The 26,428-nt window shown below is 43.3% G+C and overlaps 3 protein-coding genes across 5 annotated transcripts; 1 reads left to right on the top strand and 2 right to left on the bottom strand.

Moving 5' to 3' along the window:
- Positions 1-997: 997 nt before the first annotated feature.
- LOC106813079 (allatostatin-A receptor-like) lies at positions 998-7,975 on the bottom strand. The gene is made up of 2 exons (XM_014817130.1): positions 7,954-7,975; positions 998-2,626 (listed from the first exon to the last, which is right to left on the bottom strand). Exon 2 carries the CDS (start codon positions 2,610-2,612, stop codon positions 1,506-1,508), a length of 1,107 nt encoding a protein of 368 aa, XP_014672616.1. The 5' UTR covers positions 2,613-2,626; positions 7,954-7,975; the 3' UTR covers positions 998-1,505.
- Positions 7,976-12,194: 4,219 nt separating this feature from the next.
- LOC106813074 (dual specificity protein phosphatase 22-like) lies at positions 12,195-12,989 on the bottom strand. The gene has a single exon (XM_014817123.1). It carries the CDS (start codon positions 12,987-12,989, stop codon positions 12,195-12,197), a length of 795 nt encoding a protein of 264 aa, XP_014672609.1.
- Positions 12,990-15,801: 2,812 nt separating this feature from the next.
- On the top strand, positions 15,802-24,806 carry LOC106813077 (microtubule-associated protein 9-like). Of its 3 annotated transcripts, none has more exons than XM_014817129.1 (13): positions 15,802-15,864; positions 16,844-17,045; positions 17,366-17,710; positions 17,887-17,939; positions 18,198-18,306; positions 18,597-18,650; positions 18,930-19,146; positions 20,437-20,534; positions 20,915-21,149; positions 21,528-21,689; positions 22,570-22,715; positions 22,981-23,079; positions 23,615-24,806. In XM_014817129.1, exons 2-13 carry the CDS (start codon positions 16,852-16,854, stop codon positions 23,769-23,771), a joined length of 1,869 nt encoding a protein of 622 aa, XP_014672615.1. In that variant the 5' UTR covers positions 15,802-15,864; positions 16,844-16,851; the 3' UTR covers positions 23,772-24,806. The 3 variants fall into 3 exon arrangements, with proteins under 3 accessions (XP_014672615.1, XP_014672613.1, XP_014672614.1); XM_014817127.1 differs by having other exon boundaries at positions 18,927-19,146; XM_014817128.1 differs by having other exon boundaries at positions 15,813-15,886; positions 18,927-19,146.
- Positions 24,807-26,428: the final 1,622 nt, after the last annotated feature.

The following is a 26,428-nucleotide window of genomic DNA, read 5'->3' as shown; positions in this document are numbered from 1 at the left end:
TTGGTCAGTGCTTAGGGCACCAGTGAGCCTTAATCCGCCCCTGACGCCCATATTCGCTGCATGTTCGCTGGGCATGTGTTAGAAGCACGCTAGGTGTGCGCTAGGTGTGCGCTAGGTGTTCGCTACACCTCAGCCGACGAACATACAACGAATACCCAGCGTGTGCTCCGTGTGTGTCTGGCGTTGGTCCAGCGCGCTTTGCGCGTGTCTGGCGTCCTTCTGGCGTGTACATTCATGCGACGAGCTCTGCGCACATTTTTGTGCATGCACAAAAATCCCGACGCACACAGCGAATGACAACGAATGCATAGCGTTGGTCCAGCGCGCTCGACGAACGAGTAACGAATGCTGACGCACACCCATCGAAAGACAACGCACTGGCCAAAATTGCAAAATTTTCAGTGCGCGGGCCGTGCGTCGTGTATGTGTGACTGGGCCATTACATGCGTATGAAGCTATGAGCGTTCGTGCGTTCCTGCGTACGTGCAAGCGTTCATGCGTTGTTGCGTGCGTATGAGCATTCGTGCGTTCTTGCGTGCGTGCAAGCGCTCGTGCGTTCTTGTGCGTGTATATCCTTGTAAACGTACGCGAGTAAATTAGCATATGAGTATTTGTGTAAATAACATTATGAACCGTAGATGGGGGATGTCTCTCAAATGTCCTTCGAATATATTTGCACGTATTTGTAACGCAAACCCTAATCGACGCGCACGTTCGCGGAAATGCATCTACGGGGATATCTCTATAGGGTAGAATGCTTAGCGTTACGTTTGCAACGAGAAGTGCTGATGCGGCTAAACAGTCCTGCTAGTGCATGCCGCTGGCTGAAGATGCGCGCGTTAATGCTTTCTTTGAATTTATACACGAAAGAATTTTATGCTAGTCGCCCGCGAGCGTGCAGGTGCCTAGCATCGTTTATGACGCCATCGCCCATGTTATTCCGCGCACGTTGCCCTCATATATCATCGGGTTAATAAAACATGGCACCACATCAAGGTTTCAGCAGTGACGTGAAAAACATAACGAGTTAAGTCGTGTTTATTAAATTATCGGTTTTATTGATGTGGATTTATAATATCAAGAGCGTATAAAGAAGGAGCCTTCTTTATACGCTCTTGATAATATGTTCATACAGATCGTCCATATAGATCGAGAAAGCGACGTAAATATTTTAGATTAACAAATTTGTTATATAACAGCTAGAGCAGGAACATACAGAGTTCTTTCTAATGCACACAGAACATATAAACTATACAACGATATGAAGATGTTATACGTTGCAGTACGTCCACGATCTTTTAAGGATATACATAGAATGCGGGTATATGCGTGTGTAATCTGTGTATGGGTGCTCGGGTGTATGTGCGCATATAATATTTGTACAGATTTCTGTTTGTAGACGCTGCCAATTGCTATCACTGCCGTACGTAAATGCCACGAACTGACCAATTTCGCGGCTGCCGCTTATTTAGTTGTGGTGTATATAACCGCTGCAATGCGAACGATTATATGCTCGTCGTGACCTGCTCTGACAGAGCAACGTTCTCCGTCGCCGAGCTAACCTTTGACAAGGATTCTTCCTGATCGTCGTCATCGCCCATGTCGCCCTGCTCCTCTGACTTCATCGTGCCGTAGATGACATCATCCTCTCGCCGGCAGCGGGTCAGCTGCCAAAATCGGCGACGGAAGACAGGCGAGAAGAGCGCGTATATGAGCGGGTTGACGCACGCGTGCAGGTAGGCGCTGACCGTAGCTAGCAGATGAATCCAGTCTGCGTGGACGCTGCTCCTGATCCATAGCTCCCCGTAGAGCGACTCCAAGCTGATGACGTAATATGGTAACCAGGCGACGCCGAACGCGATGACCAGAGCCGCTAACGGGAGTGTGGCTCGCTTCATCTGGCCGTAGCAGGTGACGCTGCGGCCGCTCCTGCTGATCAGGAACAAGATGGCGACGTAGAGTGCAGCGATGACGATTAGCGGGACGACGTAGCCGATCCCAAACATAAATCCGAAGAATATTCTCAGGCTCAGACCTCGCGGAAGACAGTAGGTCTTTCTCTGGCCGCCCGGTGTCAGTGCGCGACTGTACACGGTCGTGTGCCTGAGCGCGTACAGCGTAGTTAACGTTCCGAACACAATCCAGATGGCAGCCATCGAGGCCAAACAGAAGCGACGTCGACTCTTTGTCGGGTCTAGTGCGACCAGATACCTTTCGACTGCCATCAACAGGAGCGTGTAGATGGCTAGTAGGTAGCTGAGGAGCACTGTGTAGTTGAAGAAGCGGCACATCTCCCGTCCGAACGGCCACGACTCCAGTGACCAGTGCGCACCGAACAGCGGCACGCACACGGACACGAACAACAGGTTGATCACCGCCAGATTGACCACTAGCCAATTCTCGTGCTTGCCCCGCATGTACGGGCTCAGCAGCACGCTGAGAATGACCAGTACGTTTCCGACAATCCCGAGCACAGCGATCGCTGCACACGCGACGGGTCCGACGATAGTGTGCAATGGCGCCCAGTTATCGCTCGGCAGCAGCGCAGTACTGCGATTCGCAGCGCTCATATTCAGATAATCTAAGTACTCCATGGCTGCGATGTCATCCATAATTGTACCAGTGCCTGCAAGCAAGAAGTCACGATAACACTTTCTCACGCGTGTGTCTCCCCGGTGTCGTCCTACACGCAATCAGACGCTGGGCACGTACATATTCGCCAGCTGCAAGCCGTGTGGTGCATGTCAATGCACACACGCTGGCTAAACAAATCTTTCGCGTCCCAGTACGCTTGCTCTGCGTATCGCATACACCGCTACTACTACTAGCTAATGCTACATAGCATCGCACATTGCTCAGAGCGAACTCGATTCGTGCCTGCTTCTGTGGGCGGCTAATCGGGTTTGTCCCACTCCAACCCGGCCGTTCAGGACGAGTGAGCCGGGACAGCGTGTTCGCAGCGGACGTATAGGCGGTCGCTCGCTCGTTGCCACATTCGTATACGGGCCCGTTTCACGAAGCTATTGTAAAAACACCATCTTAAGGATATCCTTAGAATTTTTGTACGAGAGCCTAACGCTGTCCTAAACGTCCCTCGTTAAAGTGCGGCATAGACTGGTACCCTATCTCTACACCTTGCTACTAGACGTGATGCGGCCATGATGCCGAGGCGCGCCGAGGATTGACACTTTGTGTCTTCCAATCACAGCCGCACCAGACTTTGATATTTTTAAATATGGGGACCCATTGGACCACCAAATCGCCGATCTCAGGAACTAGGGCATTCTGCTATGTTAGAACGGTTTCCTACGATAGAGTTTGCCACAAATACGAAAATAACACGTTGTTTAACGCACTGCGCTACGTCCTTCTGTTGCATTTTCGCATCTCCGTAATCAGAACAAGTCCCGCCTTCTTCGTTGATAGAACTGAATGGGGCATCACCGACGTGACCAGTTACTGTACATACTGTCTTTCGCCAGCCTAGCTGTTTACTTTTCGTAAATAATGAAATGCCTGGCCGATGCATTTCGCATCGAAGTGGAACATTTTCGGCATTTTCACTCGCTGTCGGAAGTGAACGAGTGCGCCATTCATTGAACATTGAAGTTTTTCTTCAAATTAAATAATTTCGAAAATCCCTAACCGCGCTACTCGATTGTTTTAGCCAATGAACGTAGCTGTGTGTGTGACGTCTTGCCCGCGCGCTTTATGCTTGGCCTAGCGGGCCTTGAAATGGATATCGGTGGCAAGCACCTCGCAACACGCGTGTTTGTTTACATATAGCTTTGTGACATGAGGATGGGCGGTGTTAGGGAGTTTTGCGATGATAACCTCGTAATTTCTCAGAATTTCTTAAGGTGCATGGAACATTTTACTAATTTAGTGGTTTCAGTTAGTCACCGATATGTCACAGTAAGTACTAACCGTAGATGTTTTACATACGTTCACCTATTTTGCACACAGGCGGTCACAGGCGATCATTATGAAAAATTTTGTGAATATTTATTTTTATTGAGACGTTCCAAGTGCCTGTGCTTTCATCAGTCTTGTACGTCAACGATCGTGCGTCAAGAGCCATAAACTCAACACAATTTCATCTTTGTTATTGTTTACGCCTGAATGCGTGATTGATCAGAGAGGGGGTGCATGTAAGAGGGAGACATTTTCTTTGGGGTTCCGAAAAACACAATTCCACTTGACAATTTCATGGGCCATTTCAATTGGACGCTCTGCATAATGGACCCCCAACAAGCCCTTTGACTGACTAGTCAAGAAATTCAAAGGTCTGTATATTGCTCTTATTTAGCCGCCGATAGTTCTTATTTAGAACAAAGTCTTCATTGTTATCTTCTAAAACTACAGACTATCCGCTGACCGCTGTGGAGACGTGCGCCGAGCCTCGAATTTGGCGCGTCTTCACTGCGGACAGCGCTTCATACTTAAACATCCCCGCGGTCGCGTGCGCATATCCAGCGGAACTGCGCGTCTCATCCGCGCGCAGCGCTCAGGATCGACAGCAAAGCTGTGCCACGCATTCTTGTATCATGTCTCTCTGGATAGTCTATATATAGAGACATGTTACAAGTCTAATGGCGACCCAGCTCACTGTGAGTTGCTACGCTATAATCTATCGCGTCATTTAGTTTAATAAATGTAGGTACAACAGCTAGCGTGCAAACTAAAAATAATATGTTAAAAGAATTTTTAAATGCCAAGTACCTGAGAAATAATTAAACTAAAGCAAGGTTGTCATATTTCCTGCAACTAGAACTACCAGAAATGACGTATTGACTGAACAAAAATGTAACATAAATTCGGAAGGTTTAGATTTACGTTTACTTTGACACCGTATTGGCGCCATAGGATACAGTAATTACATACACCGAAGCCGGTCAAAGCACATGTAAGGTGCAAGGAAGCTTTTCATCTCTTCAAAATCCGCTACCACAATAAGAAGCTTCTTAGCCACACTTAACCCCTGCGCATCATGCCTTCACAGGCCTTGCACAGTATTCTCGTAGACACAGAGAAGTTACCTTTTCGGCAGGGTTTCGCTTTACACGACTGCTTGCCATAACAATGAAAACACGCGGGAAATCTCGCGTTGCTTGCTGTACGATAGCCTAAGTACTGCCCCTGACCTGTCCTTAAGATTCCTCCTTAATAGCAACGTCGTTGAGTTATTTGAGACGTTTTGTGAAACTGGAAACTTAGCGAGCTTTCGTGAAACACTCTATATATAAGGTATCCTAAAACCTTCTTTAACCCATCACTAACTTAACGAGCGCTTCGTGAAACGGCTATGAGAGAGCTAGCCGGCCGTGAGAAGGCGCGTTACCTCGCAGTAGCCCGACCCAATGCTCAATTACTCGAGGGTTTGCTTCAGTTCTCTCTCTCTCTCTCTCTCTCTCTCTCTCTCTCTCTCTCTCTCTCTCTCTCTCTCTCTCTCTTCTCCTCTCTCTCTCTCTCTTCCTCCGTCCTCCTTCCCTCCCAGTGGCGTAGCTAGGATTTTTTCAGCGGGGGGGCACTGGGGGGCCTTACATTTTCGTGGGGGAGAGCACAATATATAACTTTTCTTTGTATTATACTGTTCTAACGGCATTGTTTTTAATTCAATTTTTTTTTATCAAGCATGAATTTTCAGTGGGGGGGCACCTGGGGGGGCACAGAAATTTGTGGGAGGCCCCCCCGTAGCTACGCCCCTGTTCCCTCCCCCTCTCTTCCGCCTCTCTCTATCTCCCTCTCCTCAGCTCGCTTTCAATCTCCCACGCACCCTCTCTCTCCATGTTTTCATTTTTGCTTCTCTCTATCTCACCCCCCCCCCATCTCTCTTTTTTCACTCTTTATCTCGCTCGATCTCTCTCCCTCGCATCCGTTCTTCCTGTGCGCGCGTCCTCTCTCTCTCTCTCTCTTGCTCTATACACGCGCCACACTATCCTATTCACTGCCCATGACGCACAAGGTCAGCAACTTCCTGCCGCTGGCACAAGACTGCACAAGACATGCTGTCAGTTTTTACTATTCAGTGTACTGGCTCGATAGGCGAAATCTGACCTCGTACTCACCCGCTCGCCACTGCTGCTGTTGATCACGTGCGCTCAACACCAGTCGACAGTATAGTTGCACCTGTCTGTCTGTGTCTCTCCGCTAAGGCTGGGTATCTGTGTGTACACAGCATATTGCCCTGGTGACAACATTAGTAATCGAAGGACACACGTACGCCACTAAAGATCGGAAGGACATTCGCCAACATCGCGCGTTCAGGCTAATTAACCTATTAATTTAGCAGTGTAATCCTTATTTCTAGTTTTTGCTTACTGTCCGTAAATTTTATATGAGTATATATATACGTCCATACAGCTCAGATACGGTATCTAAGCTGTATGGATGTATTTTAATGACAAAAAGATACGCATCATACGCCCTACGGCCTACACATTCCAACTCGTACCGTTATGACGAGTAATGCGAGCGTATAGACCGAATCGTCGTAATCACGAATAATTTATCTTGTACGTAGTAAACATCTTGGAATCAGTCTATATGATACTCGGTGTTCAAACGTATGGGTCAACAGCGCGTGGGAAGGATTTTAAGTCGAGTGGGATTTGCCTGACATTTAACTTGTGTTTTACTCGACGTGGGAGGTCCCTAAAGTGTTTCATGTCAGTAGTAAGAATAATATTTTTCGGGTATGCGTAAATGAAAAGAATGAAAACGAAATTAAATATTTTTAAAGGTGGTATATGTCTTGGACTGTTCGGAGGACTGTCTAGACCTAATTCGATCCAATTTAATTCCACTTATCAGATTACGCCGTGTTACAGAAGGCAGCGTTCTGTAGACTTTCCTTGGGAATTTTATAATAGCTGGGGGTAGTATACAGGTTGTAGTAACACACCCCACCATTAAAGGTTGGTGTTAAGCCCCGCCCCCGCCCCCACTCATGGGTATACGGATGCACCGCACCCGCGTTCCCAATTTCTCCGGAAAAGGGGTACTTTTTGTTCAGCTATCTCCGGCCCAGGAATCCTTTAAAAAATGGTACATTTAGCAGGTTTATCCGGAGAAATACAGAAAAGAGGGTATTTTTTTCAACTGGCCCGGAGATATTTTTAAGAAGGGGTGTTTAAAACCAGCCCGTAAGAAATTGATAATCCCCGACTTTTACGATATAGTATCCAAAGAATTACTGTAAAAGAGCGCATAAATCCTGAGATAAGGCCATGAGAATTGAGGTATGAGTTTACCGTCCGAGATATTTTGAAAAATGAGGCTTTTTTTCATTTTTCATTTTTCATTATTCATTTAATATTTGTAGTTAACCCATTGTTCACGTTTTTCGGGATCGGGCTGTAAGTCGATGTACTCAGGATACGTCAGCATGCTTTTGCGCCCTAAACCAAAACCAAACTCAAGATCTCAAAGAGCCAGAAGGGGATCAGGACCCCAATGAAGGATGTAAGTAGGCCCTATAGCGTTTTTGTATTGGTAATGTATGTTTTAATCGCTCTCAAATAGACAACTTGGGTTTTAATGATTTAAAAATAAAAATAATAAAATACTTTTGAAATAATGAATATTTTCGGCGGTGGCTCTGACGGCATGCGGGCGGTGGACGGTAAACTCATACCTCAATTCTCATGGCCTAAGGGGGTGTATTCTTGAAGAGTCCAGAGATATAATAGGGGCCGGGTGTATTTCTACCGAGTCCTGAGATAGGGGGTAGAAAAAGAGACATAAGGCCGGGAAAAAGGGAGTAAAAAATTATGGTCTTTCCTGAGATAGGGGGCGGGTATTTTTGAAATCATGGAACAAGCGTAGGCGTCCACCTAATATTCTGAGTGGGGGAGCCGGGTGTAAAGCTCTTTGCTGTTGTAATAATTTAGCTTTAACTGGCGCGACCCTCCGCCGTGGCGCGTGCTCGTTTATCATAGAGCTTATACATACGCGCTCATTCAAGGGGGTAGAACGGACAAGTTAAGCGTCGTCATCGTCATCACCATCGCCGTAGTCTGCCACGCTACACGCCCCGCGGTCCCGATTGCTGTCGGTTTCTGGAAAACGTGGCACGTGTGCATGGTAAAAGTCTATCTACAAAATACACTTTGCTCGGAGCATCGCACCCTGATTCTCCAACTATGCGTGGGGTGGTAAGGGAGGTCGTGAGATATATTCGCTGAAGCAAGATTTTTCAGTTTCCAGAGGCAGTAAAATTGTTCAGACAGTAAGTTGATGGTTGCATACAGGCCGCCAAATTTGCTTGCAAATATACTGTACACATGCCAAGAGTGCTAGAGTGTTGACTTTACACTCTATCAAAAGCTAATAATACCTTATTAGCTTATTACTTATACCTTATTAGAGGTATTATTAGCTCTTGACTCTATGTGGAAGTTATTGTGTTAAATCACGTAATTACGCACGCATGAACGCACGCACGCAAGCACACACATACGCACGCACATACATATACGCACGCACCCGTATATGTACGCATACACATGCATATGAACGCACGGACGCACGGACGCACGCACACACGCGCGCGCACACGCGCGCACAGACACGCACGCGCACGCACACGCACACACACACGCACACACACACGCGCGCGCGCGCACAGACACACAGACACAAACACACACACATGCGCACGCACACACACACACGCGCGCGCACACAGACACACAGACACAAACACACACACATGCGCACGCACATACACACAGACACACACACCCTCGCTCGCACACGCATGCACGCACGTGCTCACACACGCACACACGCGCACACACACGCGCACACACACATATCAGTAATATCAGGAGTTAATAATGACAAACATAATTTGTCATTATTAACTCCTGGTAATATATATATATACATACTAAAGAGAAAAGCGAAAAGCGCACTTACAAAACGAAATATCGACTTCTCCCGTTCGCGCGGAAATTTAACAACTGGTACGATGTGCATGCAGAGAACGTGTGTGTGGCATGCTGTTATTATCATACCTGGGATACTCTAGTCATGTAAGCACACAGCTGCACATGTCACACGTCATTTAGGATACATTACTATAATAGTGTGACCTCAAGAAAAGTACTATATTACAATCATTAAATTGATAATATATAATAGACATACAGCCGCACATGTCATGCAGGACAGGCGTCCAGTTATCTCAGTCCTCTGTTTGGGTAAAGGGGTTCTAATTTAACCGCGGTAAAATTATTTTACCACGGTAAATGTAGTTATTTCTGAATACAATGGTCAACCGTGCATGGACGGGAGCTTTTGAAACAGCCGAGAGACAGCTCCATACTGCAGGATAATCGAATGGCGAAATTGCAATCATACATAGTTTGGATGAGAGGTACGTTCGCGCCAAGAATTCAACTACTGCACGGATAATGCCGCGCGGTACCAGCACGGATTCAGTAATTTGATTGGTCAGTACCGACACCGTTCGAGTACCTATAGAGTGGAAACTACAACGGGAACATTTATAACACTCAATTAGCAATTTATACTTGCTAGGAAAAACAACAACTAGGAATAAATGTTATCCTGTGCAAAATCTTGTGCCTATCGTATGTATTAGGCGAGTATAAAAGCACCACCTGAAAATAATCATGTTTTACGCAATACTGTTTGAAAGCCCGATTTAACCCGGAATGTGCCGTGAGTAAAGATTTTAAATTACCCTTGCCGTTAACATGACCAGCGCGAGCCCTTCGCACCGCTGTATTTTGTTCCACACCCAGATCGTTGTCGAAGATTGCGTGTCATATGATAATTCGTAAGTGCAAGGTCAGCGACGTAATCTCTGTCGTTGTCGACGCAAGGCCACACAGAGATAAATGCGTGTAACTACTTCACGAAGATTCCATCCGCAGATTGTACATCGAATATATTCTAATTCAAGTATTCTAATTAGGAGCGTTAATCGATAATCCAGATATATTGCTAATCATGGCACGATCGCAGTTTTACACATTTGAATTTCAGGCTTTAACTGCATAGCACGTCTATAACGAGATGAAACTGTTTGATGCGTTGCAAAAGCGTAAAACAGAGTTAGCAGCACACGCACGTGCAATTTTCTACAAAGATAAACGTTTACCAAAAAGTGTTTACTAACGTGAGCTAACTTCAAGCGGTAACCATAATATATGAAACTGTAATTTTGCTCAGGTTGGTGTGAATGATGAACACAGTCCATGTTCGGCGGGCGGATACATCTCCATCATGGTACAATCGGCCGTACGTTCTGCGTGTTATAGTGGTAGTACAGTGAGACTGACTTAGACACGAGCCAGGAAGGTTCACTACACGAAGCTGTAAACGGATGCGCGAAAGTGAAAAGATCCCAAACCGCCCTTATTATGTGATATGCTAATGCAAGGTGTCGCGCATTTCGCCTAGTTTTTTTTCACCCACATTTCTCGTAACACAATCTATCAATTGGTGCAACAAATAGGCTGTTGGAAGCCTTATTTTCAATACAGATATGTAATTATTGCACATTAAATTCACGTGAAGTAGAGACATAGACGGTATGAGTGTATTCGGCACACACGAATTCTTTATGTATTATCGCTCGTTGCCACATTAGGAGGCCTTTACATCGAATTTTAATATATCGGAACAAGGGGTTCTACAAGGAACATCTGAGCCACTATATAACAGAACAGGTTTTCCTTGTATCTGTGTATTAGGTCCAAGTAAAACTGAGTAAAAATGCTACAACGTCATACGTAGATTTTCAATCACCCCAAAACACGACTATCAAATACGCCTAAATAACGCTTAGTGCGACCCTTTAACAAGAGTAAAGCCATCAAAAGTAGCTTGCTAATGATTATAACCTTGCTGGACTTTATCGACGGATTCCATTAGACGATTTCATAGTTAATAGTTTTCATTATAGAACGGTGACCGTGAAGTGTCCGGGAAGTGTTTAACCGCGCGGGGGAAACGTGAAATGTACATTATATATTAGTCATGCGCGCGCGGCTTAAGGCACACGATGAAATATGAATTACTGGTTAAGTGGTTGTAGCACACAATGGCTAGGTTACGTGTCGAGAAAGAATACGAAGGGAGAACACTTGCGCTACATAATCTACTGCAAAATCTTTCCTTCACAGATGGCTGGATAGCTTATAGTACAATTCGTGGTTATAACGTATTCTACGTTGAAACGATTGTATTACTGTTTTCAGAAGACTACAACGGCAAATCGGCATCGCGTTACTAACCTACTAAACTGTCCGACATAACGTCTACGTACGAGTAAGCGGAATCTTTTTGCCTCTCAGTTCGCTGTTAATCTTCAATAATTATGCATCACATACGTGCAATAATTTATTTTTATAATCTTCAAAAACAGTAAGCATATTTACAACTAAATACTGTTGGTAGGCACGATTCTACACACGAGGACCTATGATGGCAGTCACTTGATCGTCACTGTGCATCACTGTAAGCAAACGTTAGTCGTAGTCACCATCCATTTTGCTCACCAACATCAAGGCCGTAGCCTGTGGGGGTGGGTGCAAGGGGAAGCTGCCCCCTAGATTTTGGAGCAAAATTTAAATAAAGCTGAGCTAATAATCGTATACAATTCTAACGTGATATTTTTGGTCACTTATCCGTGAAAGCCTTGTCTCAGACCCACCTCTACCACACTATGGACGTCGATCAAGAGCTGCGCCCGTCGCTCATCATTACACAGTTGAGTCATGAAATTTTGCCTCCCTTAGGAATTTGCTTAGCCTACGGCCCTGTACATCGCCTTCCGTGGCAGTCCTATAGACACGAACATCGTATTAAGCGACTGAATGCTGCATGCCATTCATCTAATGTGAATGGCTATTGCGTGCTTGCCCCTATGGCTACCACTGAATAAACTACGCCTCGCGTCGTCGATGCATATATCTTTCAGCATTATTTTTCAACTGAAGCTCCACTTCGCTGCTGCTGAGGCTACGCGTACGTACCTCTAACCTCAGTACTCCATAGAGACACACTATAACCGACTCTCCTCACGCGGTGCTTCATCTATACATTCCCTTGTTGTCTTTCTTCTGGCTCGATTTCACCCGGGCGACAACGGGAAAGTGGTATTGCTGCTTGTCAACATCATTTTCTCAGCATCTGTCGAACAGCTGGACAACTCCGCGCTATTGATTGCAAACCTTCATCACATCTACACAGGCATGATCAACACCTTTATCTGATGTGTCGCCGCCGTCTCTCAGATGGCTTGTTGCTCGCTCCAGTGGTTTCTTGATTTTATTCGATGCATCGGGTGTCCGGCCAAGCACCTGCTTGCTTCCCTTCCACGCGACGGCCATTTGTGCACACGGCGGCTCCTGTATTACCCTAGATCTCCCACTAGAGGGCACTGCAACACTGTCCAGGCCCCGCAGGAGCGCCAACACGTCGTCGGTGTAGCCGAGGCGCGAGATGCCTCCTCCCGTGACCAGCTCTGCGACATAGTTACAATCATCGTGTTGTCCGCTGGGGTGTTTCTCGTGCAGCCGCCGCCGCTCCGCCGCCAGCCCGCCCTCCTCGTACTCGCGCAGCTGGCTGCGGAAGCCGAAGTTGGGATTGGCGCAGGTGCGCGCCCGACGCACCGCCTCGAGGGCCTCGCGCCACGTCAGCTCGGTGACGGTCATCACGTAGGCGACGGCGACGGTGACGCTGCGCGACGCACCGGCGAGGCAGTGCACGAGCACGGCGCCGCCGGCGAGCCGCGCTGCGTGGATGAAGTCGACACAGGCGGGGAAGTGGACGACGAGGTCCTGGCCCGGCGCGTCGGACGCCGGCACGCACAGGTAGACGACGTCGTCGCGCAGCGGCTTTGCGTTGTCGTGCACCGACAGGATGTGCGTGATGCCGTGCTCGCGTAGTTGTCGCTCGTCCTTCGAGTCGCGACAGCTGCCCACGTACAAGCCGGGAAGCACTTTGTTCATGTCGGCGCCAAGTTGTTCTTACAACGCAGCGATTGATTAATTAACCGTCGACGTCAGCGCGTGGTGACATAGATGAGCTAGCAGGTGATGTAGAAAGTCATGTGAGCTGATCACGTAACGATGCTGCGAGCTGCCAAAGCACAATGGACGCGTGGTTGGGTTTATCCATCAAACGGCTGCGCTTGTCAAGGGCCCGCGGGCATTGCTAAACCACATCATTGACCCACTACGCGTGGATGTAGTGCGAACACAAACTGCAGCCTGCAACGAGAGCAATCACATATATTGAGTTAGACGTCTCGCTTTCTGTTGCTCAATCGATCATTATTTAGAAACGTCATATAGCTGTAGAGCGGCGCTGTCCATCTCATATGGTCAATGCGTGCCTACATATATACGGCGTGCGTAACCAACGGTATTCGCCTTTACATTATGACTATTACTCTACCCCGACTTCTAACACTCAACAGATAAGGCATATATAGCATGCAGTGTGGCTCAATCGCAAACGTATTCTATACTATTAACTTGCGGGCTCATGGTGATACATGCACTGGGCAAATCGATGCATTGCAAGCAAGAGTTCATTCCAAAGTCTCCTATCTTAGAGATTACTACATCATGCGTGAAAAGTTTCACTGAATAGATATGACACGTATGATGTACGTCTACCCCTTGCAGATCGGTTAAGGGCGTATAAAATTGATACTTTGCAAATACGAATTAACGGACATTAATACAATATGCATTATACGAATATAAAATTAAACACAACCGTAGTTATGACGGCGCTTACCGATATCGCCATATCATTGTTCTACGTATTGCTTTCTTCTCAGATACGACTTGCTAGTATGATATTCCAATATCCCAGGCTTTTCAAACGAAATGCAGCGAAGAAAGATGTCGTCAGGTTTCGTCCTATACGTACTGCCGAGAACATGGTAATTCGCCGTTTCTCATATAGGCCTATATATATACACACATGGGGAATTATTTTCGTACCGCCAGCCGTCCGTGTGTAACCAGCTGCCCACCACACAGGCAACTCGTTCTCGCGCGCAATCGATATGTGCTAAAATTATGATTGATTTGATTTTAACCGGGAGGCTGTCTCTGCTAGTGCTGATGAACGGTGATATTCTCTGGCTGCGGAGACATACAGGAGACTCAAGAAACGAGCGGACATCGTGAAAGAAGAAAAATAGGTCTGTGATGCGCACTCATACATTAAATTTGTATTTTATAATTGAACACTGTACTTTAAACTTTTTTGTAAAAGACTGATATGTTCGGTGTATTAAGTACAAAATCCCAAAGCGATATAAAGCACATGCGTGAACTCAGAGTTGTATAGTGGCCTATGTTGCAGCAGCTAAGAAGTGCGCATTAATTTAGTTTTTTTAATAAAAGTTGGCGCACATATTTGTGCCAAATGATTTGATCACAAACGTGCGATATTCATGTAGTAAGTTTGGGAGATACAGTGTCTGAACCCTATTCTGCAGTATGAGTAAAAACGAACAGTACATAATTATTTATGTAAGCACACAGTATAAGATTTCATTGGGAAGTTGCATATATTGTTGCGTACGGCTAATATTGGCACAGGGTCACCGTTCAATGAATTTAATAATATAGGAATAAACTTATTATATGTCTTTATACTGATACCAACAGGTCGTCAACTAATATTATTTTTTTGCAATATCGTGCTGAAAGACTTACTGTGACCACGTACTGCTTGCATCGGAACATTATTTTTCGTAAATTTTTGCTCTGCATTTTAACAGCATTGTCATTTGCATGTCAACTGCATATATACTGGGCATACGGGAAAACAGGTCTCTCACTATGCTGCGGGAAAATTTCGTACAACTCGGTTTATTATTATTATTATCGGAAGTGGTAGGTATGTGTTCTAAAACTTAAAAGTATAATTTCAATAAATGACGGCTATGATATATCAGAGCATATAAATCAACGTGATTTATATGCTCTGGATATATTATATATATAGCACACGTATCGCCATCTATCGGCTCATTTCAATTTTATTATTGTTACGTCAGCCTGGTCACCCCAACGTAAAAATAGAACATCGAACATAGGGCACATAGAAACACATCAGGATGTATTTTTACGTCAGTCTACTGCGCCGAACATTTGCTCTCCATTTTTAAAAGTACTTGTATTACTTCAACGAAACTTAATCTTATTTTGCAAATACTGGGAATACGTGAACACAGGTTTACACGTGTTACAAGGAAACGTTGTGGGTATAGGCCTATGTGCTCCATAAATTAAAATTATAATTTAAATTCTAGCTCAAATTTTTCACTTATCTTAAATTTGTCTAAAGATGATTGATAACAAACCCTTAATAATTAAACAATGACTAAAGCTGAAAATAACTGCCGGAATACGCGTCTAACGCAAGATGGCGCTATTGTATATCCGGTAACAGATTTATGTAAATTATGTTTTGTTGTGGTCTGGTTCTGCTATCTTTAGCTTAATTCGTCAATTAAGCATTAACCGTTCAATTTATGAATAAATTGACTGTTGGAATCGACTCCCCGTCCCAAAATACCCCTAGTAACATGTATAACATGACTATAAAGTGTTCAGGTAAGATTTACACAATTTTCCCATAATCGCGAAAATTGGAAAAAGGGCGTGGCCCGTAAAAAAGTTTCCGACCAACAAAAATTTTGTAACTTTTTTTTAGGTTTTTTATGGACCAATACCAACACATTAGTGAAGAATCCAGCTTGTTTCACTCGATTTCCCGGTAGAGTGCACTTTATGACTGGACTATCTTGTGGTATCACTGTGAAACTCTACTGTAAATCAAGGAGCTACATATACCTATGTATAGTACCCCCCCCCCTGTTGTATGTAGCTCATCACTGGTTCTCCAAATCAAACCTGATTATATTAGATTTATATTTTGGAATTTATTTAATAACGCTTACAAGTTACAAATAACAGACTCAGAGTGGCATATATCTGACGGTCTTCGATTTCCTAAATTCCCGGCAGTTTAATTTTCAGCGTTATCTCAAGTAAACAAGGGTTAGGGTTAGGAACTGCCGGGCATTTCGGAAATCGAAGACCGTGCCCGGCTGCCGGGCATATAGCCATAGCGTACAAATAATACATAGTTACATATGTCATAACAATTTGTCACTGTCAGTAAATGCAGCGAGGGAGGGAGAGTTGACTGTACAGTCTTCTTGTCAATCACTCTGCAATGTGGTACTGGTTAGTTTATACTCAAAGTTAATCTAACCTAAGTTAAGTTAAGTTGGTCAGGTTCCAGAAATAAACCTGAGACTACCTGAACCTGAGGTATAGTAATACAATTGACAAATAGACATATGAAGGACCCAAATATAAAGACGATGGCAAAAATGCTCAAAGAAGCATTCACTAGATGCTCAATCTTAAATTATAACAATAACTGAATGCAAGACATGAAATGATAAGTAACTACACATGTATATCACAGTTACTATTAAATTTACAAAAGAAAAAATTGCACATATATTTAATTAACATCATCACACATGAACATATCATTACAATTTAATTACAATTAGTATTACAATGCCACATTAAAAACATATAAATCAGATGGATAGAAATAAGATAGAGTACTAGACATTGTTTAATAGTGAGAATGTGCAGGTCTGATTTCATACAAAGAAAGAACTACAACAACGACTGCTTAACAAAATTACAGAAGCCAGAACTGGGAAAAAATTCTGTAAATGTAATCGATTAACAACCTGTTATGTGAAATTTAATGTTTTATTTATAATTTAGTATTATTTGTTTTACTTGTGTAGAACTTGAAATGCTGGACGTCAGTAGATCGACTGATACACCTAGGAGTCTTTCCAATGAGAGCAAACATGGAATGCTACGCTTTCTGAAAAAACAATCAATGGAAAAAGATAGTTTTCTGAGACAGGATGACAACAATGAAGCATCATTCAAAAGTACTTCCACCTTTACAGTAAAAGAAAGCCCCAAGCCAACTCCGAGAAGGTAGGACATATCTTAGTTATATTAGTAAGTATATAAGTCCTTGCATCTCTGTCTGATGTTTGCTATTTTTTTGCTTTAATAAATTTGAAATTGTTTTTATATCAATCGATGTTGCAAACCTATAATTTCAATATGGATCATGCAGGATCTTTCAGTGGATTGCCAAGACTATGATAACGAAGCATTAGCATTCATTTTGATATAAACTCAAATTACGGATATACTGGCTCTTAGTTATTTACTCTTGTGAACAGTACATCAGTGTTATTTTAGTAAATCATGAAATATACCACTGTGTTGTGTAACTGTGTTTCTCCTAGTCGACTCCATCTAGATGAGCGTGATAAAGTCGGGACACCATCCTCCTCCAGCCCGCATTTGCTGAAGTTGCACCACAGTAGCCAGGTTGATGTTCCCAAGCAATCATGCGCAGCACAGGAAGATTCTTTACGTGAAGATGTCTGGCTCGGCAATAAACCATATCATTCAAAATTTCTCAAGTCGCGCTCTCGTGATCACCAAGTCGATGACAGAGAAAAGAGTGATTCCGAAAAAAAGGAATTAATGGATAAATCTGATGAAACGATCAACAAGGAAGATGTTACACGTACATCTCCACCTAAATCACCACCCCGTAGCAGCGTCTCTGTAGACGAGCATGACAAGTATGTACATCCTATTGCTCGTACAGAATTCTTTTCAGTAATTATATAGCTCAAGTACTTTATAACAATTTTGAATAATCTTTCTCCTAATGCTTATTGCATTTACCTTTACATAGAGTTGCGTAGGGACTATGAATTTGTTATGGAAAGAAATTGATCGTAATTCTTACTAACAGATTGAATACACAAGATGGGAGCACAGAGATGGGACATGATGATCCCCCAAAAGGTACTTGATTTGTTGTGATAATGGTTTTCTTAATAGGGGCTGTTATTAGATGTGCCAACATGGTTCATCTTTCTTGTTGTAGTATGCATCTTGAAGTGGCTATAACTTGCAAATTTAGTTTTGATATTCATTACGCAGCAAGTATGCATTTGTTACATGATCATAAAACAGATTGTGCTAGCTCTACTGAGATGGGTGCATTCGATATAACCCAAACAATTAAAGGTCATAACGGTCTTGTTTTTTTAATTATTCCAGTGAATGTGTCTGCAGAGGTACCCGCCTTATTAAACAGAAGTGTGCCATCCATGACACTATCACAACAATCTGTTCAAACAGGTTTGAATGGTGACCTTGGGAATTACAGGTAATGAACCAGCCTCATTCTAAGATGTGGAATGTAATTAGGTTAGCCCACCAGTTGTTCATAAATTTTCATAAATCAGCTTATCATTTTTTAAATAATAATTACTACTGAAGTTTTTTGAATACATAACTTCTAACTATTGTATTATTTAGCTATGAAAAATGTGTTAAACTTTCTATGTTGAAGGCATGTTTAAGCAGTTCTATTTATAAATTATTGATGAATTATATTATGCACATTTTTTGTACCTAATAATTTCTTTACATGTTTTCGTAATTTGCAATGTTAAGTCATCTGTTAAGCACAAGTGGAGAGCCAATCAACAGAGAAGACACCCCTCTTAGGTACGGTATAAGCTGGCGTTATGCAACATTGTTTTATTTAATTATCGTTGTGTTATTGAAATAGTAAAATTTTAGATGTTGGTACTACTGTTCCAAAACGATATTTCTCATGAGTAAACATCATTTAATAAATTCCAATTCAAAGTTTCTATAGCGCGTTCAGACAACGCACCCAGAGAGTATGTCTGACTTTAACAACATAACGTAAAGATTTAATATTTATCGTAGATGTGTCTTGGTGTATAGATTTATTCATGATAAAGTGTATATATGTAGCAGCAGCGGGAGTGGGATCTCGGTAGACACAGTCCGACCTGCCTCCGTGCAAACTGGTTCAATCATCTCCACTCAAGCACCGTCTCCAGCACCGAGACATCACGCTTCTCTTGCTACATTCACCGAAGACGAGTGTTCCCAGTCTCGTGCAGAGCAGACTGTGATAATAAAACCACGCCCTTCGCCTAGAGTAAGGAGAGCTTCTTCTAGTGTCGAGCATGTAAGTAATGAGGTGTTGGTTTTTTCCTCCGCCCTCTGCTGTGTTGTATCTTCAGGATTTGGCTGCACATATCATGAGAGAATTGAATTAAATTATTGCAATCGTGTTTGTTAGAAATAATCGATTACCATGCGATGTAGTGATAGTGTGACTTCACGTCAGCTGTGTTATCCGGGTGACATTAATATAATCGTTGTCCGGATCAAATCACACGTGGCAAGCTTGGCTATGAATTCACAGTGACAAAACAGGGAGGTTAAGATGCTATTATGCAGGTTTTTAGCTCAGCTGACGAAGTCGGATGCAGCTTGTAGAATCGCATGCTTGTCCATCCGTCCGTGCGTCCGTCCGTGCATCTGTCAACAGTTGGGCACAAATCTTAACCACTCGACGTACGGTCTTAATATTCGGGACGTCGGGGGGATCGCGAAAAGGACTCGGGATGTCGAATTTGGGGGTCAGGGGTCAAAGGTCAAGGTGTGTTAATGGAGGGAGAATATTTCCTTCTTAACTTAAGGTATAGGAGGAAATGCGGAATTGCGGCACAAATCTCAACAGCTTGACCTACGCTCTTAATATTTGATGTATAGTGTGATTGGGAGGAAACCAATCACCAGCGCAAAATTGGAGGTCACAGGTCAAAGGGCAGTGGGGGAAAGGTCAGATATCAGATATTTTCTGAGGACATGGTCTAACGGACCGAGTGCAAAACATTTTTGTTTCAGCGCTGACCTACCATTTTTATCACTTTATTAAAAGGACCATGAAATGTGCTTTCGCTGACTGACGTGCGAAGAGTCAAGTGTCTGATCACCTTTTGACCCTCAAGAGGAGGGGTAAACACGGATTTGTTGACTTTTAACAAAGGGACTGAACTGCTTTGCTATTAGAGCCCCACCACCCGGCACCCCCCACCCTCCCCTTTCCCACCCTTCCCCTCCCCACCCTCTTTCCACCACCACCACCACTACGCTCACGCTTGACGCATATCCATGATAACATATTAATATAGAGAAGTCATTAAAGTTACACAGGTGTATCTTTATTACTGTTCTACCAGTATAGCAAAGCCTATCATAGATTTTAGATCTGTATTAGTAGTATCCTAGATATATGCTCTGAGCGCGAACGTGGTGGCGGGAGGACGCACTTCATTCGGTTGCCAGTGAGTTTTATCGGAAGAATACCCGGCTACAGTACACGTCAGTTGAGCGCTGTCGCTCCGCGGCACTTGTCGAAATCTCTGAGGGCCTTTTTACTAAAATCTAGTAATTTTCATATTTTGAGTAGCAAACTCTGGACACAACGCAAATGAATGAGTCCATCACTCTGCAGAAAGAAGGAGCAGGCATATCGGACCCACAGCTGAATGATAGTATCAACAGAACGTAAGTGATGTATTTGTGCGTAAACCGCTGAATACTTTTTACACGTAAACTAGGGCAAAATTACTGTGTACCTATGATATATTTCATTAAATTGTATCAAATATGTAATTTACTCCAGTAGGTGTGCTAGACGTTCTGCCGGTATTTTTTTTATATGATATGCAAGTCGCTATGGCCCTGGCATATTACCGCAGACATTTCAGTTTGTACAATGACAATGTGTATATTTTCATTTTCATACGTCCATTTGTGTCATTTGCGCTATCATATTCGGTGTCACTGACCCGCGGCTTCGCAATGCATTACCAATGTATGTTAAATTTACAGAAATAGGTGTCGCTTACATTTCCCTTGTTGTCACCGACGTTGGCTCTTGGCAGGCGGCCAAAGACGAGCACGTCTAGCGGTGCCCCCGTAAGGCGAGCGCGGTCACGCATCGCCTCTTTGCCGGCGTCGCCGCGTGGCAGGCGTGTAGCGTCTCCAGCGTTCACCGACACGCTCAGCATCCGACAGGCAGTGTGGGAGGACTGGTACTGGCGCAAGACAGACGAGAAGACTCGTAAGCGGCGTGAAGCAGTCGCCGAGGAGGAGGAGAAGCGCGCAAAAGAGGAAGAGGTGCGTGGCGTGGCAGCGCCAGTGTGACATGCGATGTGCATTTACTGGATGTATTTAGCGGTAGGAGTAAATCTGCGGCATCACTTTATTGAAAAGCCCGCCTGGACACTGGTCATTGAAACTTTTCAGCAATTCGTCTGAGATTTTATGGTGTAGGCAGGGAAAGAATATCATCACCATGTTTTGTTTAATATGGTCACAGTGTAGGTTACCTATTAATGCACTGTAAGGAGTGAACCGTATACAGCTTTAAATTCTTTTTTATTTATTGCAGATATTGAATGATAAATCTTTTGTGTAGCATGATTTAAACCTCCTTGAACTGAAAATGTGCATTAAACATAAAGAAATGCTTGACGTAAACATTTCTGTCAACAGGCAAAGAGAGAGCAGAAAGAAATGGCAGCTTTGTCATTCACGAGTTGGAAAGAGAAACGGGAGGAGTTCTTCAAGAAGAAGTGGCATGAGAAGGTCAATACTGAAAAGGCAAAAGAAAAAGAGTTGATAGACAAAGCAGAACAAAAAACAATCGCATTAAAGGTATTATGCCTGCCACACACCTAATTTGTGCTGTATTTTGCTCACACGTGCAGTGCAATGTGACAGATTGTGTGCGTGAGTGGTTGCGTGTGTGGTTGCGCACATTCATTTGTTTGTACATTTATACTTGTATAATGCAGGCATGAGAATTTTCCGCGGATTTGCAGATTCCCGGGTTTTTTCTCTCTCCATTTTGGTCATTCTTGAGATCGATGCAAAAAAAAACTAATAAAAATTTGAGGTGGGTAAGGTGTACTTTTCTTGTCAAAATGGATGCCATTTTTAATTTAAACTTCATAAAAGTCAGGAAAAATACGTCAAATTTCACACAGAAGTAACGGAACTCCAGATAAATATTGCGGTGTATATAAAACATTGAAATTTTCATAGAAAATTACAAGACTTTGAATTGTTAGTCATGAAATTGGTCTTTTACTAAGAACAGAATGCCCTGACTTGCAGTTTCCCCCAGGATGCATGGAAATGGCCTATCTGCACTTTCAAATTTCAAACATTTTCTGGGGCCATGCCCCCAGACCCCCCCCCCCCATAGCAGGACAGTGTGCGATGCAAACTGAAGGCACAAATTGAAATATTCCCTCCAAAAACATCTCAACCTGTTCTCATGCCTGATAATGCCTTGCCTGTGTGTGCATTGTAATAAGACAGTCAGGCTGTGTAATCGTGTGTGTACATCCATGCTTGTGTGTAATCAATGACCAATCAATGTTCACACAGACAATATAATGTGACAGTCAGGCTGTGTTTGCGTGCGTGTACATGTGTGCTTGTGTGTAATCAAGTACCAATCAATAATTACACTTACAGTGTAATGTTACAGTCGAGTCGTGTGTGTATCATTTGTTTCTCACGTTTTCAGACATTTGAGATATGGAGAGAGAATAAAGATATTCTGCTAAAGGAGCAAAAGAAAAAAGCTAATAGGGTGGAACGAGTCAAAACCATACAGATAGAAGAGAACAAGAATGAGAAATGGCGAGAGGCACAGAAGCTATATGATTTCTGGTGAGCTATTTTTAATCGGAAAATTCTCCACGAAATTTCAATAAATAGATGAGAGAATGAGACGAGAATAGTGAATGTGCAGAGCTGTTGGATTTGGATAAAAATAGCTACGTATTTGATTTTTGCTACGTGAAGATCAATATACCAGTGCGTTATACTCATGTGTGCGCATGTGTGTGTGTCACCTGTCCTTATGTTAAAGCATAAGCTGTATTTCTATTTCACTTTTCTAGCTCTACGACTTTGCTATGTTGTGATTTTTTAGGAAATCTAGAAAAGACGTAGATATTCGAAAGAAATTGAAAGAAACAATGAGGAAGACATGCACGACGAAGGAGTTAGAGCGCTCACAAAAATTTGAAAGGTTTGATATTTGCCTATATTTGATTCGTACCATATCCAGCACTCTTGCCAGATCAATCTGATTATGTTTAATCTATCTATATTTAATCTGATCTGTTTATATCTGCTGCGCGTTTCTAATCTCAAAGTGGAGTCCACAAGTGGGAGTCCACGGGGTTCGTGACATATCTGCGCTCAGTCAAGATGTTTTTTTAGTTTCTGTAGACATCCAGTGATAACTTTGTTAGCTATGTACAGGAGGTCAGCTTTGAATGCAAATATATTGCTCTGCTTCTAGCTGAAATCCTAATCACTCTAGTACAGTTGCTGTCAGTGGCACCTTGGAACATTTAGAATGAAAGAGGGTTAGCAGCTTGGTTATATACGCTGCTGAAATGAGTAAATATATTCTACCCACACTACCAGGCTGGGTGAATGAGGTGCCTGACGAGTCTGGATCGGTCAAAATGTGAATGCCACTTCATTGTTAAAACATTGTTGTGATGTGAGCCGAATAAATCTTTCTGATTCTTCTTATCGATTTGTTTCTTTTTTAGGATAAAAGAGGCGGAACAGAGCTATGAGGACTGGCTGCAGAGGAAGGAGCGGCAGATGGAGAGAGACACTGTATTACGACAGAGGCACCGCTCTGAAGAACTTGATAGCCCCAGGCCTGCTTGGAGTCCCGTTGGGAGGGGAAACGCTGTCGAATGACTCCTGAGCTGGTAAACAGTCAGGTTGGCATCTCTGATGACCTCTAGGTCCTAAACCCATAAGAGTGATCCATCAATAACCCTGGTCTGGGTTGTTGTAACAGTAAAGGGCATGTTAGATAAGCTATTTGATGGCATTACCAAGGTCTTATCATGAGAAAGATAAGTGCACGTCTTCAATTAGCCTACATAGCTAGCCAGGTACAACTGGTGTTATTATTGTAATTTTTTGGGGTGGGGTAGGCTTTGTCAGAACGATGATTTGCCACATAATTAGTCCTAGTCCTAACTTTCAGAATCAGAACAGTCCCAACTCCGTTTCTTTAACTTGTAGCCTTGTCACTAAGTTGAGATTATCACGTTGCAGTAGTATGACTTGTTTATGACAATGCTATTCTCTTATTGCATTGATAATCCAAGGTGTCATCTTAGCTTTAATTTCAGGTCTAACTCTGCAATCATTCTGATAATGGCCCTAGGTCATTATTCAAGGGGGGTCTGTATATCCAAAATAAACATGAAAAGAGAGGGGCAAAAATCTCACGTGAATTTTCCTCTAATCTCAATATATGTTTTTATACGAGAGAGTCCTTATTTAGGCATACTTAAGTCTTCACAACGGGTTTGTAGAGTTTGTATTTATATATACAGTTGTAAGTTTCAGATGTGTATCCGTCCATAAATTATTATATTGTTCCGTTAAATTACCATGATTTGCAAGCATCAAAACTCATAATTACTGCTATTATGTACCAAGATTCTATGTGTGTTTGTCTAGTCGAGGAGGTTTATCTTGGAAAAAAAGGTAATATTTTACCATTTAAAACCGTTTTCTACGTGTTGTAGAAGCCAGTATGTGTATGCTCAATATGTTAAAGGTAATTTTCTAGAGCAAATGTATAATGCACTTGTGATCAATCATTCACCCTTCCCAACTTTTCTCCGAACATTTAACCTTATATAAAATGCTTTATGCATTGATGGTGTGCCATATTAAGATTGCAAATAAAGTTATATGCAGTGCACAACAAATATATAGGCCCTCGTTCAAGCTGCATTAATCAGCTACTGCATAAGCTTTAACTCGGGCTGACAATTAGCAAATTGGATTGGAGCAAAACTTATTGTTCGACCTTGTGTGTCCTTGGAGATTTGATGTTGGGTGAAATAACGATGTCTATCGCTAATCCACCACATTCCAGTTACAGTTGATAATAAACAACGCATACTGCCAGCTCCCAGCAAGAAAGTGTCCACAACTGATGTTTACATGCCACACAAGGTGTCTCCTTGTGACAGAACCTGCCGGTAAATCCCATTTTTAGCTCACCTTGACATCGTCAAGCTGAGCTATTGCCATGGGTCGTCGTCCGTCGTACGTCTGTCCGTCTGTCCGTCCGTCAACATTTCGCTACGGTCAACGATAACTCAGGAACCGTTTGGAATTTGGGTATAGTTGTTACTGCTATGCTCCCATATTAAACGTCCTATTTTGAAGCACGCCAGTCGACGTACTTTTGAGCCACGGCAATTTTTTGGCAAAAATAGGAATTGCCATTAGTCAGTTCAGGTTCAACGGATTTTGCTCATTTTTGGTATGTGAATGAATAAGGGCTATAGTACAGTCGGTTAGGTCAGGATACCATGCATCCAAATCATTCAAATTGTGAAAAAAGTATGAAAATTGGTACACTTGCATACTTTTTTATGCTCTTTTATTTAAAGACAGGACACACGCGATCCAATTACAACTTCGGCCGCCATCTTGAATTCAAAAATGGCCGCCGTCATTTCTTCGCTGGATGACAGCAGCTTAATTTGCACGGTGTCGAAAAAGTGCACTAGCACATATGCAGTAGCGCATCACACACACGCGCGCGCACGCACGCATTCGCAGGCGAATAGCCCATTACGTATCTCATTCGAGCAGTGACAAAACATTACTGCAGATGTGCCTTTACAACACCTGTGAACACTGTTAGTTCTACTTATATCCAGCGGTGTGCACTGACTATCGCAAACACACACACACACACACACACACACACACAACACGCGACCACCACACACACACACACAACACACACACACACACACACACGGCACATGACATTCACACGCGCCTTGTGCGCGCACGGCCGCACAGACGTACACACACGCGCTCACGCACACATACACACACAGACATACACACGCGCATCGCGAAACGCACCCACCGCACGCACGCACGCACGCACACACACACACACACACACAACAGACAATATTAACCATATAATCACACCTCTATGAAATGGTCATTCAATGGAACAGAAATGAAAGTGTCAATGACACTGTAGCTCACCACAAAAAGGACACAAATGAGTGAGTAAGAAGAAGTCAGTTTTAATTGAGCAACCATCGACGTACATTATAGAAACGATTGCCATCTGTATATCGCAATAATAATTTATAAACCAAAATGAATCACAATTTGTGACCATAGATGGCGCCATACCCGCTTTGTAGCGATGGCGTTTGAAATAAATAGGTTATGCTGCGTTCTGACATGTTTTGCAAAACTTTACTCTAATATAGACGTTTTATCGGCAGGGTGGAGAAGAAATACCAATTTTGCATTAAAGATATTGTCAATGAAATCTTGTAAAACGAACCAGA

This window comes from Priapulus caudatus, unplaced genomic scaffold, assembly GCF_000485595.1.
Source record: "Priapulus caudatus unplaced genomic scaffold, Priapulus_caudatus-5.0.1 Scaffold723, whole genome shotgun sequence".
In the NCBI taxonomy this organism is placed as follows: domain Eukaryota; kingdom Metazoa; phylum Priapulida; class Priapulimorpha; order Priapulimorphida; family Priapulidae; genus Priapulus; species Priapulus caudatus.
The sequence above is the reverse complement of the archived record's forward strand: the minus strand, read 5'-3'. Positions and strand labels throughout refer to the sequence as shown.

What these genes read in the sequence shown, in the direction of transcription:
- LOC106813077 (XM_014817127.1), top strand. Translation starts at nt 16,852, where the DNA reads ATGCTGGACGTCAGTAGATCGACTGATACACCTAGGAGTCTTTCCAAT. An exon ending in ACATGATGATCCCCCAAAAG is followed by an intron (nt 17,940 to 18,197) that starts GTACTTGATTTG and finishes TAATTATTCCAG; the next exon opens with TGAATGTGTCTGCAGAGGTA. An exon ending in AGCGCGCAAAAGAGGAAGAG is followed by an intron (nt 21,150 to 21,527) that starts GTGCGTGGCGTG and finishes TTCTGTCAACAG; the next exon opens with GCAAAGAGAGAGCAGAAAGA.
- LOC106813074 (XM_014817123.1), bottom strand. Translation starts at nt 12,989, where the DNA reads ATGAACAAAGTGCTTCCCGGCTTGTACGTGGGCAGCTGTCGCGACTCG.
- LOC106813079 (XM_014817130.1), bottom strand. Translation starts at nt 2,612, where the DNA reads ATGGATGACATCGCAGCCATGGAGTACTTAGATTATCTGAATATGAGC.